Source organism: Panthera tigris, chromosome B3 (genome assembly GCF_018350195.1).
Source record: "Panthera tigris isolate Pti1 chromosome B3, P.tigris_Pti1_mat1.1, whole genome shotgun sequence".
NCBI classification, from domain to species: domain Eukaryota; kingdom Metazoa; phylum Chordata; class Mammalia; order Carnivora; family Felidae; genus Panthera; species Panthera tigris.
The window spans coordinates 144,740,000-144,753,259 of record NC_056665.1 but is presented as its reverse complement, the minus strand read 5'-3'; the positions used below and the strand labels follow the sequence as shown (position 1 = coordinate 144,753,259).

At 50.0% G+C, this 13,260-nt stretch overlaps 1 protein-coding gene across 5 annotated transcripts in view; it reads right to left on the bottom strand.

Annotated features, from left to right (window-relative positions):
• Positions 1–13,260, bottom strand: part of TDRD9 (tudor domain containing 9) — a 112,510-nt gene that overhangs the window by 46,156 nt on the left and 53,094 nt on the right. For 4 of the 5 annotated variants that reach the window (XM_042990702.1, XM_042990698.1, XM_042990700.1 and 1 more), the window contains 8 exons: positions 11,481–11,585; positions 6,342–6,439; positions 5,579–5,710; positions 4,332–4,497; positions 4,185–4,248; positions 3,528–3,591; positions 3,199–3,243; positions 1,849–1,902 (listed from right to left, as the gene is read on the bottom strand). In XM_042990702.1, coding sequence (XP_042846636.1) covers positions 1,849–1,902; positions 3,199–3,243; positions 3,528–3,591; positions 4,185–4,248; positions 4,332–4,497; positions 5,579–5,710; positions 6,342–6,439; positions 11,481–11,585 — 728 coding nt within the window. The remainder of the gene's footprint in view (positions 1–1,848; positions 1,903–3,198; positions 3,244–3,527; positions 3,592–4,184; positions 4,249–4,331; positions 4,498–5,578; positions 5,711–6,341; positions 6,440–11,480; positions 11,586–13,260) is intronic. The other variant, XM_042990699.1, reaches the window with a different exon arrangement.

Here is a 13,260-nt window from a genome sequence, read left to right as displayed (position 1 = left end):
GTAAAAATAGTATAAAATCAGGGAGAGGGACAAGACATAAGAGACTTAAATACAGAGAACATCCAGAGGGTTGCTGAAGGGGTCATGGGTGGGGGGGATGGGCTAAATGGGCAAGGGGAATTAAGGAGGACACTTGTTGGGATGAGCACTGCGTGTTATACATAGGGGATGAATCAACGGAATCTACTCCTGAAAACATTATTGCACTATAAGCTAATTTAGATAGATAATCAGTTTAAAAGTATACAAGTCACTTTCTCTGACCACAATGCAATAAAATCTGAAATGAACAAAACAAGGGATCTAAAAATATCTCTATCAGGAAATTCAAATATTCTTCTTAAAAACACTTGCATCAAGGAGAAAACTGACACTAAAAGAGGTTACAGGAAGGAATAACAACAATCCCTCCTTATCATAAATCAATAGAATGTGGCCCAAGCTGTGTACACAAGAAAATACACAGCTTTAAAGGCTTTTAATTAGAAAAACTTGGAAATGTTAATGGATTAAATACCCATCTCAGGAAGATTAAAATAGTAAACCAAGAGACAAAGAACTCAATTAATAGAAACAAGCAGGGCACCTGGACGGCTCAGTTGGTTGAGCATCCAGCTCTTGATTTCAGTTCAGGTCACGATCTCACGGTTTGTGGGATCGAGCCCTGCGTCCGGCTCTGCGCCGACAGTGCAGGGCCTGCTTGGGATTCTCTCTCCCCTCAATCTCTGCCCCTCCCCTGCTTGCACTCTCTCTCTCAAAATAAATAAACATTAAAAAGAAAAAAAAAACAGAAAAAAAGCAAACATCAATCCATTAAACTCCTCTACCTCTCCTTCCCCAAAAATGCCTAACGCAGTAAAACTGACAAACCAAACCAAGAGTTAAGTTCCTTGAAAATAAAACAGGTTAAGCATGTTGCAAACTGCAGTGAAGAGTGAACACAGCAGGCCTGGGTTGCCCACACCTTGCACATTCCAAAGACAGGCTAGGTTCCTGGGACACAGGAAGCCCTTGGAACTTTAAAGCCCTTGGAACTTCCTGCCTCACAGGAGTGTCTTGTCCGCCTGAGGCCCTGGGCCTGACAAATCGTTTGCGGTAGCAACAGGATTTATGGCGGAACGCCTGCCACGCAGTACCAGCGGGACCTCTGCGGGGCTGACCGCTAAGTAACCAGGGCCAGCTATGCGGGCGCCCCGGGCCTACAGACCTCCCTCAGGTAAAACCCTGGACACCAAGGCCCAAGTGAGCCTCTCCGGTTGGCAGCGCTTCCCGCCTGCCGTCACACACGACTGCCAGGAGAGCTGCCCTGCCCGCCCCCCCACCAAGCCCACGCGGAGGAAACAGCTGAAGCCCTGTGCCTGCCATCTCTGGGCTTCTCCCCCTGTGCCTGTTACCTTTGCTCGTTTTAATGTGTGTCCTTTAGCTATAAGAAACCAGAACCATGAGTGTCACGGCTTTTCTGAGATCTGTGTCTTTCTGGTGAATCGCTTAGCTCGAGGGTGGTCTTGGGGACCCCCCTGAACACACAAATCTAATCAAGAATCAGAGAGGGCACAAGTACACGATATTCAGAATGAGAAAATGAGGCTGTTATTTTAGAAATTATAAGAATACTATATTGAATATATGTAATTAAATACACATAACATACACCATACATACAAATTATGTAAGTATTACAGTTATACACAGACATAAATATTTATGAGTTATGTAAAAATCGTATCATAAATAAATAGCACGTATACAAATTCCGCTAAAGCTGGAGCTCTCGCTTACCACCCTGTGTACTGTGGGTATTTAATACACATGTGATAAATCTTTACACTCAAAGAATTTACAACTTACCTCTCTAATTCTCTTGATTTGAATGTAATTTAACCGTCCCCAGTCAAGTTCATCCTTTAAATAAAGGCATAACACTCAATATCAATTGACAAATTAGAGTTCATTTGGCTACCGTAACACATAGATCTCATACAAATCAAAAAGAATACGTACACCAACAAGACAAATAGCATAGCTGACTCTTTAAAAGGCAGCTTTAACGGGTAACTTGTGCAGCTGTTGTAGGGACACCTGTAGGCAAGGTAAATTTAAACACACAAATCTATCCAGTCTTTTTAACCTAATCAGTTTAGAAGGAGAGCAAAACCTGACCAAAAAAAAAAAAAAGAATTGAGTTCTTTAAAGCCTATTATCTAAACTAAAACTCAGGAAACAACAGCAAAAGGAAGGTTTCGGGGTTCTTAGTTGTGTTTTTGCTTTGTTTTGTTTTTACATATCATTTATTGTCAAGTTGGCTAACATACAGTGTATACAGTGTGCTCCCGGCTTAGGGAGTCGATTCCCGTGGTTCATCGCTTACATAGAACACCCAGTGCTCATGCCAACAAGTGCCCTCCTCAATGCCCATCTCCCATTTTCCCCACCATCCCACCCCCCCCATCAACCCTCAGTGTGTTTTCTGTATTTAAGAGTCTCTTTATGGTTTGTCTCCCTGTTTTCAAACTATTTTTTCCCTTCCCTTCCCCATGGTCTTCTGTTAAGTTTCTCAAGTTCCACATATGAGTGAAGTCACCTGGTATGCTTTGCTCTAACTGACTTACATCACTTAGCATGATACCCTCTAGCTCCATCCATTTGTTGCAAGTGGCAGGATTCGTAGGGGCACACGCACCCCCGTGTTTACAGCAGCCCTAGCAACAACAGCCAAAGTACGGAAAGGGCCCAAATGTCCATCCACTGATGAACGGACAGAGATGTGGTTTATATATACAATGGAACACTACTCGGCAACGAGGAAGAATGAAATCTTGCCATCTGCACGGTTCTTCGCTGGGAACGGCGCCTCCAGGCACATCCCTGTGGGCACGAAGCACTCGAAGCTGACGCGGCTCCAGACCCAACAGAAGGAGCCCCAGGACTCGGGAAGTGGAAGGCCAGCTCCGCCGTGGGCCCCGGGAGCCACCTCCACAAGCGACCACTACCCCGAAGACGGGCTCCGAAGCCCTTCACCAAAGGACCACCTGCTCCCTGTTCCAGCCTGCCGCCCCCTGAGGACAGGCCGCAGCCACCTCAGCTCAGGTCTGGTGCTCTCCTGTGTCACCTGCGGTGATCAGGCCAAGCGAGAGAAGCCCAGGGGGGTCTCCCTGGATCCTTACACCCAACTATGAACAGAAGAAACAGCTGACCAACCTTTGGGTGCCGAAGCTCTCCTCTCTGTCTGCAAGCCTGCCAAGTCTAAAAACAAATGACCCAGTTTCAAAACACCTTATCAGCTAATTAAAAATTTTTAGAGTCTAATTCCAACACATTTTAACCAGAGAAAACTTACAAATTTTTTCCCAACAACTTCATAACACGTGCCCCCCCCCGCCCACCGCATCTACTTCTTCCAACACGGTTTGTTCAACGTTGGATGCCAACAAGCCTCACAGTGCTTCAGGCAGAGAAAGGGCTGTGGTCCGAACGCACACTAAGGCCCTGCGGCGGCAGCCCCCCTCACCCGATCGGAGAACACTTACTCTAAATGCCTCAACCAGTGCAATGCAGTCGCTCTTGCTGTTGCCGGAGAAATTCACTTTGTTCCTACAGAGAACAAACAGTGTCATCCGATGCCCTTAAAAAGTGGCTTTTAAAAATAGGAAGGCCGGGGCGCCTGGGTGGCTCAGTCGGTTAAGCGGCCGACTTCGGCTCAGGTCATGATCTCGCAGTCCATGAGTTCGAGCCCCGCGTCGGGCTCTGTGCTGACGGCTCAGAGCCTGGAGCCTGTTTCAGATTCTGTGCCTCCCTCTCTCTGACCCTCCCCCCTTCATGCTTTGTCTCTCTCTGTCTCAAAAATAAACGTTAAAATAAATAAATAAATAAATAAATAAATAAATAAATAAATAAATAAAATAAAAATAGGAATGCCAGGGGCATCTGGGTGGATCAGTCTGCTAAGCATCCAACTCTTGACTTCAGCTCAGGTCATAATCTCACCGTATGTGGGATTGAGCCCGTCAGGCTCTACACGGACATTGCAGAGTCTGCTTGGGATTTTCTCTCTCCTCTCTCTCTCTCTCACTCTCTCTCTCTCTCTCAAAATAAATACTTAAAAAAACTACATATATATATATATATATATATATATATATATATACACACACATATGCACACACATACACACAAACGCTAAATACCTGTATCCATCAAGATGCTGCCTAAAAGGCATTGCAAAAAAGTTCTTCAAGGAAAGCGCTGCGGCTAAAGAGGAAAACAAAGACGAGGTGAGGCTGGTAGAGCGGCAGTCCACGGCCCTCCCAAGACCTCCCTGCGCCCACACTTACCTATAATAAGACACTCATCGAGACATCCAAATACGTGTCCGAGGACTATGAGTTTACCGAGCTGCTGATTAACAGGAAGCTGGGCCAACACTCTTCCTAAGAAGGTCAGTTCACCATCGTGGGGGTTCTCATCCTCTCTCTGCCCACTCACTGCAAGTGCTCCAACCTTTACGAGATAAATTAGTGCTGTTAGCAAGCACAGACTTCTTCAGGTTCTTCTTTCCCAAGAGGCAGGCAGTTTAAACAGGAAATGAAGACCACATCTTGGTAAGACTCTGAAAGACATCTAAGTTGACTTATGAAAAATTGATGCTACCAAAAAAAAGTCTTTTTAATTTGCTTTCTGGAATTTAGAACACATTTTCTTATTTTTTAAAAAGAGCGGCGCTGGGACGTAATGCTCGAGATACTCCCGCCAAAGTCCACTTATGATTCAACAGGTACAGCGCGCACGACATTAAACCGCAGACCTGACTACCACGTCACACACGACATGACGTATTCAACCGTCTGTGGGAGAAAACAAAGGTATCAAAGTGTTTCAAAGCAGAGGTGAAACACCAGAGCGCCCCCAACTTCAAGGGCCAGAAGACCATCCGCAGCCCCAAGAAGCGCACAGGCCAAGGCCCGGGCCACGGGCAGCAAGAGCACGGCGGGTTGGGGGCCAGGAGCCCAAGAATCCAAGGGGGCAGAGCAGTTTCCGGCAAGGGAAGGAGCCGGCTACAACTTCGTGCAGATAGGACTTCGTGCAGATTCGGCCACGGAGCTGGTGGACACCAGCAGGCAGGCACGGTCAGGCGGAGCCGCCCCGAAACCCTGCGCGTCGGCCCACGACAGCGCCCTTTAGACGCTCGTCCCGCACAGCCTGTGAGGAAGAAATACTCACACCCCACTTGGCACTGGCTTTCATCACTTTCACGTCTGCAGAAACCCCTCAGCATCACCACACGCTGCGTCTCCTCCCCTCGTGGCAGCAAAGGCCGGCAGACGGCATGGGGGCTGCGAGGGGCCCGGGGAGGGGAACCCAGCAAAGGCAAGAGCCTCGGCGAGATCACCCACAAAACCGGGGCGAACAACAGGTATGGAGCCGGGTATCGACGACGAGGCATTACAGGTGCTTTTTAAAGCAAATGCTGATCGTTCATGACAATCAAAATACTTTAAAGACATCCATGTCACAAAACTTCCAAAATTTACCCAACAAAATCTGAGCTTTCCCAGCACTGACGAACATCACGCAGGCCTACCTCCTTTAGCAGAAGGATGGTTCGTTCAATGTCACCCAGACCAGGTGGAGAAAGGGCCGTTGCCAGCAAAGCTCTCGGTTCACCCATATCCAGCAATTTCACTTTCAATATCGTGCTTCCTAATGGACAACGCTGAAAAGAGCAAAACATTTAGAAACAGAAGAATTAAATAAATTAACCTAACCTACCTACACATGACTAGTACTTCAGAGACAGATGCAGGAGAGAGGAGAAGAGACAAAGAAAGAAAAACAGAAGATGGAGAGAGACAAAGGGTGAGAGAGGAGAAAGAGAAGAGACAGAAAAAAAAGATGTGCAGGCAAGGGAGAGAGACAGGGCAGGAGAGGAGGGGGGAGAGACAGATGGGGAAGGAGGGGGAAAGAAACAGATTGGTGAGGGGGAGGAAGGGGGAGGAGGGGGGAGGGGGGAGAAAGAAGGAAGAGAAAGAGAAAGACAAGGAAGAAGAGAAGAGAGGACAAAGAGGAAGCCAGCGCTGACCCCACGCTTAAGGGCCATAAAGGGGCTGGAGCCCGCAGGCACAAGGAGCCACTCCTCTCACTACAAATTTAACAAGCATGCGCAGTCCTGGCCGAGCGCGGGGCGCTCAATAAATGGCAAGCCAGCACTGTGATTAAAGACTAGTTTGGTCAGACAGTGATTTTCCTGGAATCAAAATTATAACACCTAACACTGTATTACCTAGACCATTCAATAAAACTCTATCTATAAAAAGCAAACTTTGGAAATGACCAAAGAGCATTACCAACATCTCGGGGACAATGTGGTCTGGGATGGAGCTGTCCCAGAAATCCCTGTGGATCAGTCTATAGCAGCGTCCTTTAGACACTCTTCCCGCACGGCCTGCGAAGGAGAAACATCCAAACACCGTTTGGCATTAATCACCTTCGCGTTAGCATAAGTACGTACGTAAGAATAACCATTAAATATTAAGAAAAGCCCTTGTTATTTTCTACCAGACCAGGTCGGTAAAGGCTTCAGAATAAGCTGGTGTTCAAAGACCTCTCATGTAGGCAGATTAAGCACTGAAGTTTCCTCTGTGATCGACAGCATACAATGCGATGCGTTATTTCTAAAGAAAACCACGTTGGCCCCAATATGCAACGAAAATCAAAACATTTCAAATACAAGACATTTCCCGCAAATGCAAAGCTCACACTAATAAAAACACAAAAAAGCATAGCTGGCAGGAGCCGGTGAGGCTCCCCCAGTGACGTGGCTGTGCAATGAGACATGTGTAGGCTGTCACTGTCGCCGTCTGCCTTGGGCTTCTCACCATGGCCATCAGTCCCGATGCCTCCGCAAAGGCTGCCGTCATGACAGCTGCTTCACGTGAAATGAGGGCTCGGAACCAGGCCTGGCCCTCACGGACCACCATACGAGGACTCTTCTCTCGTGACTGTATTGCTTGTGGAGGACAAACTCCTTTATCCCTAAACATAATAAAATCTCCCAGGGAGAAAGAGGGGCGGGGAGGAGAAAGGGTGTCCTTAATAAATACCCAGCTTTAAAAAATGCAGCAGCCCTGGGGCGCCTGGGTGGCTCAGTCGGTAAAGCGTCCAACTCTTGATTTCGGCTCAGGTCATGATCTCATGGTTTGTGAGATTGAGCCCCGCGTCAGGCTCTGCATTGACAGAGAGGAGCCTGCTGGGGATTCTGTCCCTCCCTGTCTCTCTGCCCCTCCCCTGCTCACGTGTGCATGCACACACGCTCTCGCTCTCTCTCTCTCTAAATCAATAAACAAACATTTTTAAAAACGGGGCAGCCCAGGGAGGTTGTCTCCTTCCCCACCGGTGGCGTCAGGAAAGACGGAGGGGCGTCTGGACTCCTGCCCCCCACCTCCACCTGTCTCCCCTGGGAGGTCCCTTCACCCGCAGGGAGTTGAGTGGAGAGTCCGGACTTCCAGCACTGCCATCATCACCCCCACCCTGCACCTTAACGTGCCAATGACAGGACTCTCTAAGTACAAAACTCCAAGGCAATGACAAAAGACAAAAGTGAAACCAACTCCTAGAACCAACTAGTGAACTCAGCAAAGCCACAGGGTACAAGATCAACACACAAAAGTCACTCACACACCTATACACACGGCAGCAATGAACACATAAAAACCGAAATTAAAAATGCAACGCCATTTCCAATCACCCCGAGTAAAATAAAATAGTTCGGATCTGCATGCTGAAAACAATCAAGCTGATTAAAGAAGTAAGTGGAGACACAAACCGTGTTCAGGGATTGAAGACCCAGCATAACAAAGACGTGGATTCTCCACAAACCGTCCTATGGGTTTAATGCAATTCCGATCAAAATCACAAATGAGTTTTTTGTAGACAGGGACAAGTTCATTCTAAACCCTGCCTCCCTGGGAGGGAGAAGCGTGACACTTCCGAAAGTAAAGAAGGCAGCGGGAGGGGCCCAGCAGGGTGCAGGGCAGGGAGAGGCGCACAGCGCCCGTGACACCGCACAAAGGCGCAGAAGCCACTCCGCGGGAAATTCAACGGTGCTGGAATGGGACACCCACGGGCAAAGAGATGGACCTTGCCCCTAACCTCACACCTCTCACAGAAGTTCATCCAGATGGGTCACAGCCATAAACGCAGAACACACATCTCCGAAACCGTGAGAAGAAAGCACAGGAGAAACCCCCCCGGGGACACAGGCAGAGGTGAAGCGTTGACACGTGGCCCCCAACACCACCCAAAAGGAAGACCTCAGCCAAGTTAAAAGTTTTCTCTCCAAAAGACCCTCGGAAGAGGACGAAGAGACAACATACAGGACGGACTGGGGGAGGGTGTGCAAACCACACATCCAGCGTCTCCCAAAGGACTAGCATCGAGGTGGCAGGGAGAACTCGACTCACCAGTCACCACGCACACGGTCCAACTCTAAACCGGGCCCGAGACAAAAACGGACACCTCACTGCGGGCACACAGATGGCAGAGAAGCACAAGAAGAGGCGCTCACCTCATCAGCCGTCGGGGACACGTACGTTAAAATCACAAGGAGAGATTATCACACGCCTTCAGAACGGCTACGACGAAAACAGCCGTTAACACCAAATGCTGGCACCGGTGGGGAGAAAATGAACCATACACGCTGCTGGCAGGAGTGGAGCCACCACGCAGCCACCGTGGCAATCGACTGACACAGCTTCTTATAAAACTAACCATATTCTTGCCGTATCACCCAGTATTTGCACTCCTGGGCTCGTATCCCAGAGAAACGAAAACTCACATGCACACAAAACCCGCACGTCAATATTCTTAGTGGCTTTATCGGTAACCGCCAGGAACCAGAGACGCTCAAACGTCCTTCAAGAGGCGAATGGTACGACGGAATCCAGCAGTAAGAACTACTGGGGTGCCTGGGCGGCTCAGTCGGGTGGCCAATTTGGTTTTGGCTCCCGCCATGATCTCAGAGTTTGGGGGTCCGAGCCCCAAGTCAGGCTCTGGGCTGACACTGAGGCGTCTGCTTGGGATTCTCTCTCCCTCTCTCTGCCCCTCCCCTGTACATGTGCGTGCACGTGCTCTCTCTCTCATCCTCTCAAAATAAATAGATAAAGGCACCTGGGGGGCTTAGTTGCTTGAGCGACCAACTTTGGCTCTGGTCACCATCTAGCGGCTCTTGAGTTCGAGCCCTGGGCCAGGCTCCGTGCTGACAGCTCAGAGCCTAGAGCCTGCTTCATTCTTTGTCTCCCTCTCTCTGCCCCTCCCCTGCTCGTGCTCTCTCTCTCTCTCAAAAACAAATAAGCATTTAATGAATAAATAAGAGCTGTGGATACACGCAGCAATTTGGGTAGATCTTAAGGATGCGGTGGTGAGTGAAACGAGCCCATCCCGAAAGTCCCCAGCTGCGCGCTTCCACCCGGATGACATCCTGGAAACGAAGGACAAAACGGGGAAGAACGGCGGCTGGCAGAGAGGCCAGTGCCAGGCAGCTCCTTCCGGGCAGCTGTCCTGTTCTGCGTTCTGATGGCGGTGCTTACACGGGTCTGCACGTGACGTCAGACGGCAGAGAGGACACGCACCGGGGCGCGTGTAAAACTGAGCAGTGACGGTCCGTGGTCTACGTGTTGTACTGACACCGACCGCCTGATCCGGACCCTGCACTACGGTTCTGTGAGGTGTCGTTGCCAACAAGCTGGGAGATGCTGGCCTGTGTCTGAGAGACTCCAGGGACGATTTTCCAACTTCTCAAAGAAAGAATGTTGATTACAGAAATCCTGAACATACAGAAAAACAAAGGCTAAGACTCCTATAATCTCAAGACCCAAAGGTTTTTGTGTGTTTATTTCTAGTCATTTTTTTTCTAAGCATGGGACTTGTTTGGGGGGGTAATTCTGGGTTGGGAGGCTAAGACACAGTAAGATGATTACAGTTTATTATCCTCTCTTTCGCTCAATTTTATAACACGTGACTCAACATACGGTTTTCCCAAAGCGATGAGAAGCTGGCTCCGGCCCTGAGTGACCTACCCACTCGCTCTCACGCCCTCTCTGGGCAGCCGTCTCGGGGGAGGCAGCAGAGCCCCGGGCTAAGGATGTGGACTGCAGCCGGAGCAGCGCCCCCACTGTCCAGGACAGCCTGAGGCCGTCACCCCTTCTCTGCCTCTCCGCTGCACCAGTAAAAAGCGAGGATGTCAACAGCGGACTAGGTCACGGGGTGGCAGGAGGATTAAATGAGTTCACGTTAAGTACTCAGAATCGTGCCCGGCACATAGTAAGCACTCAATAAATGTTGCCTCGACTCTATTTTTGATGGGGTAGCTTTACTGCCCAACAGGTATTTTTGGAATGGCCCTTCGCCCATCCTCCCTAAAAGTTCTCTAATAAAACATAAGTCACGCTCAGTCCATACCAAGAACTCTGTCCCCGGGGGCCAGTCCCCGCAGGTGACAGTAGCAACCTACCTCCGTGCATCACAACCACACCTCCACTGTGATCAAAGCCCTCCAGACCCTGACAAACGCCTCCACACCCTCAACTCCCCAGCAGTACATGTGCCACAGCAAATGCTGAATGAACCTTCTGTGGAACCTGCTTAGGAAAAGCAACCCTAGAAGGATCAGAACTTGGACAGAAGACAGAGGAAGAATTATCAAAAGTTAATTAAAAATTATCAAAACTTTGGGGGCACCTGAGTGGCTCAGTCGGTTGAGCATCTGACTTCAGCTCAGGTCATGATCTCGCGGTTCGTGAGCTCGAGCCCCGCATCAGGCTCTCTGCTGTCGGTGGGGAGCCCACTTCAGATCCTCTGTGCCCCTCTCTCTGCCCCTCCCCCATCTGTGCTCTCTCTCAAAAGTAAAGAAAATATTTTTTAAAAATTATCAAAAATGTATCTGGTTTCCATAACTATTCCCCAAACGCTTTCTAAAATTCACCGCAGGGGTGCCTGGGTGGCTCGGTTAAGCGTCTGACTCTTGGTTTTGGCTCACGTCACGATCTCATGGTTCATGGGTTAGAGCCCCGAGTCAGACTCTGTGCTGACAGCTCAGAGCCTGGAGCCTGCTTCGGATTCTGTGTCTCCTTCTCTCTCTGCCCCTCCCCTGCTCACACTCTGTCTCTCTGTCTCTCAAAAATAAATAAACATAAAAAAAAATAAAGATAAGTTAAAAAAAATAAAATTCACTGCAAAAGACTATAGTGTTGAAATAATCAGATGCCTGTCCGTTATATATAAAGACTGTCACCTAATTCTATGGATGAGAGGAGAATCACAAATTTAAATGCATAGTCTGACGATATGAGACATTGTTGCTTAAAACTTAAAACTGGTTTCAGGAAAGAAAAGTATCTGCATAAGAGTAAAAAAACAAAAACCACAATGTTTTAAAACATCTGAATTTGCCACCAATTCATTATTGTGCTGGAACACAAGTGCCTTACCTTTTCTCTGATTACAACTGGTTTTAGAGGCCCAACTCAATCGCAGACTCTGGTAATTCGTATCTTCATCACAAACCAGAGTTCTAGTCAAACAAAAATCTATAACTGTCATTTAAAAAAAGGAATGTAAACACCATGCCAACAAGAAATAACTGTGTAATAATCGCAATGCACAGGGATAAAACAGCAAGAAACATGCAGCCTTCAGATCAGTGCACATTACAGAAGACTCTGGAAGAGCACTGGCTACTCCTTACCACCCAGGACAGATAGAGGCTGTGGCCACATTCTTTCTTCTATGGACAAGAGCCTTTGGGCACAAAGAGCATAAGCCCTGTAGACCCGACAAGCCTCAAGAAAAGCCCATCTGGACTGCACGCAAAAGAGGGTCAGAGGGCACAACGTGGGCAGCACAGAAGCAGCCACGATGCCGGGCTGCGGGGACTCACATCCTGGGGGGGAGGAGGCACGCTGCCTAGTCTCTCCGTGCTGCAGTGTCCTCGTCTGTGAAAGCTGGCTGCCGGAAGCCCCTCCAGCTCTCCTCTGGACCGATCGTCCCTGTCCTGACTGTGGTAAGCGGGCACGCTGGCCGGCAGGGTGCCGTCTTCTCTTTGCCCCTCCCCAGCCCTCCCACACCCTCACTGCCACCGCCCTCCTGGAAAACCTCTGCCTCGTTCAGTTCACCACCACCGCCCCTCCGTTGTGGCTCCCCGGTCCTCACACCCTCCTCTACTTCTCCCACCCGAATTCTGGTGACTTCCAGGCCCAGGAAACCATGTGGGTGGCATTCAGGCTCCTGGTTCCATGAACCCTCTCCTCCGATCATCCTGTCCCCCACCTTCTAGCAGCCCCACCTGACACAGTGACAGCAAGTGCCTCTCTCCAAACCTGCCTCCAGGCCTACCCAGCAATCCTTAATCCCTGCCGACGGCACCACAAACTGTCCATCTTGTGACCTGTTAGCTATCCCTCCACCCACCTCCTCACCTCCCTCTGTGCCCTCCCATTCTGATCTGCTGGGGTCCCCTCCCCCATAGCCCTGGGAAACGTACTTCCCACCTCCACTGTGCGGCCCCTGGGACCAGGGAAGGACAGACCCATCGGGCCAGCAGGTTGACTGCCCCCCTTCCATCGCTGTCCACTAGGCTCGAGTGGCCCTCGGGGCACCTGGCCCGTCAACCCCCCACCTTTAGGGTCTTCTCCTCGACGCTCTACGGCCCCCCATTCTCAGTCCGCGCTGGCGTCGTGCCTCTAGTTCACCAGGGGAAGCAGGGGTGGCAGAGGGCCCCATGAGCTCCCTCTGCCACCCGTCTTCACACTTGGCCCTTCCCCGGGCACAAGGGTAAGGCGCCCACGCGTACAAGGAGGCCCAGCGCCCACGTGGTACCCCATCGTATCCCTGCACGGGGACGAGGCCGCAGCCAGCAGGCCCCTCTCTCCCACGGCACCTCTGCACCGTTCCTGTCACCCAGACGCTGGGTCTCCCGTCCATCCGGGAAAGGTGTGCTCTTGGGCCCGGCCACTCTTCGGCAGCCCCCCCGTTTCTCTGCTCCCCTTGACAGCAGCGTGTGCTAACTGCACGGTCCCCGATGCCCCTCTCCTCTCCTCCCTCCCTAACCTCCAGCAAAACTGCTCTGGTCAAGGTCACCTATGATATCCACGTTGCTGACGCGATGGCCAAATTTCCAGTCTTCTCCAAACTTGACCAATCATCGGCATGACGTGTTATCCACCCCGTCTTCCTCAAAGCCCTGACTCGGTTTCTAGGCCTCTGCTGGCT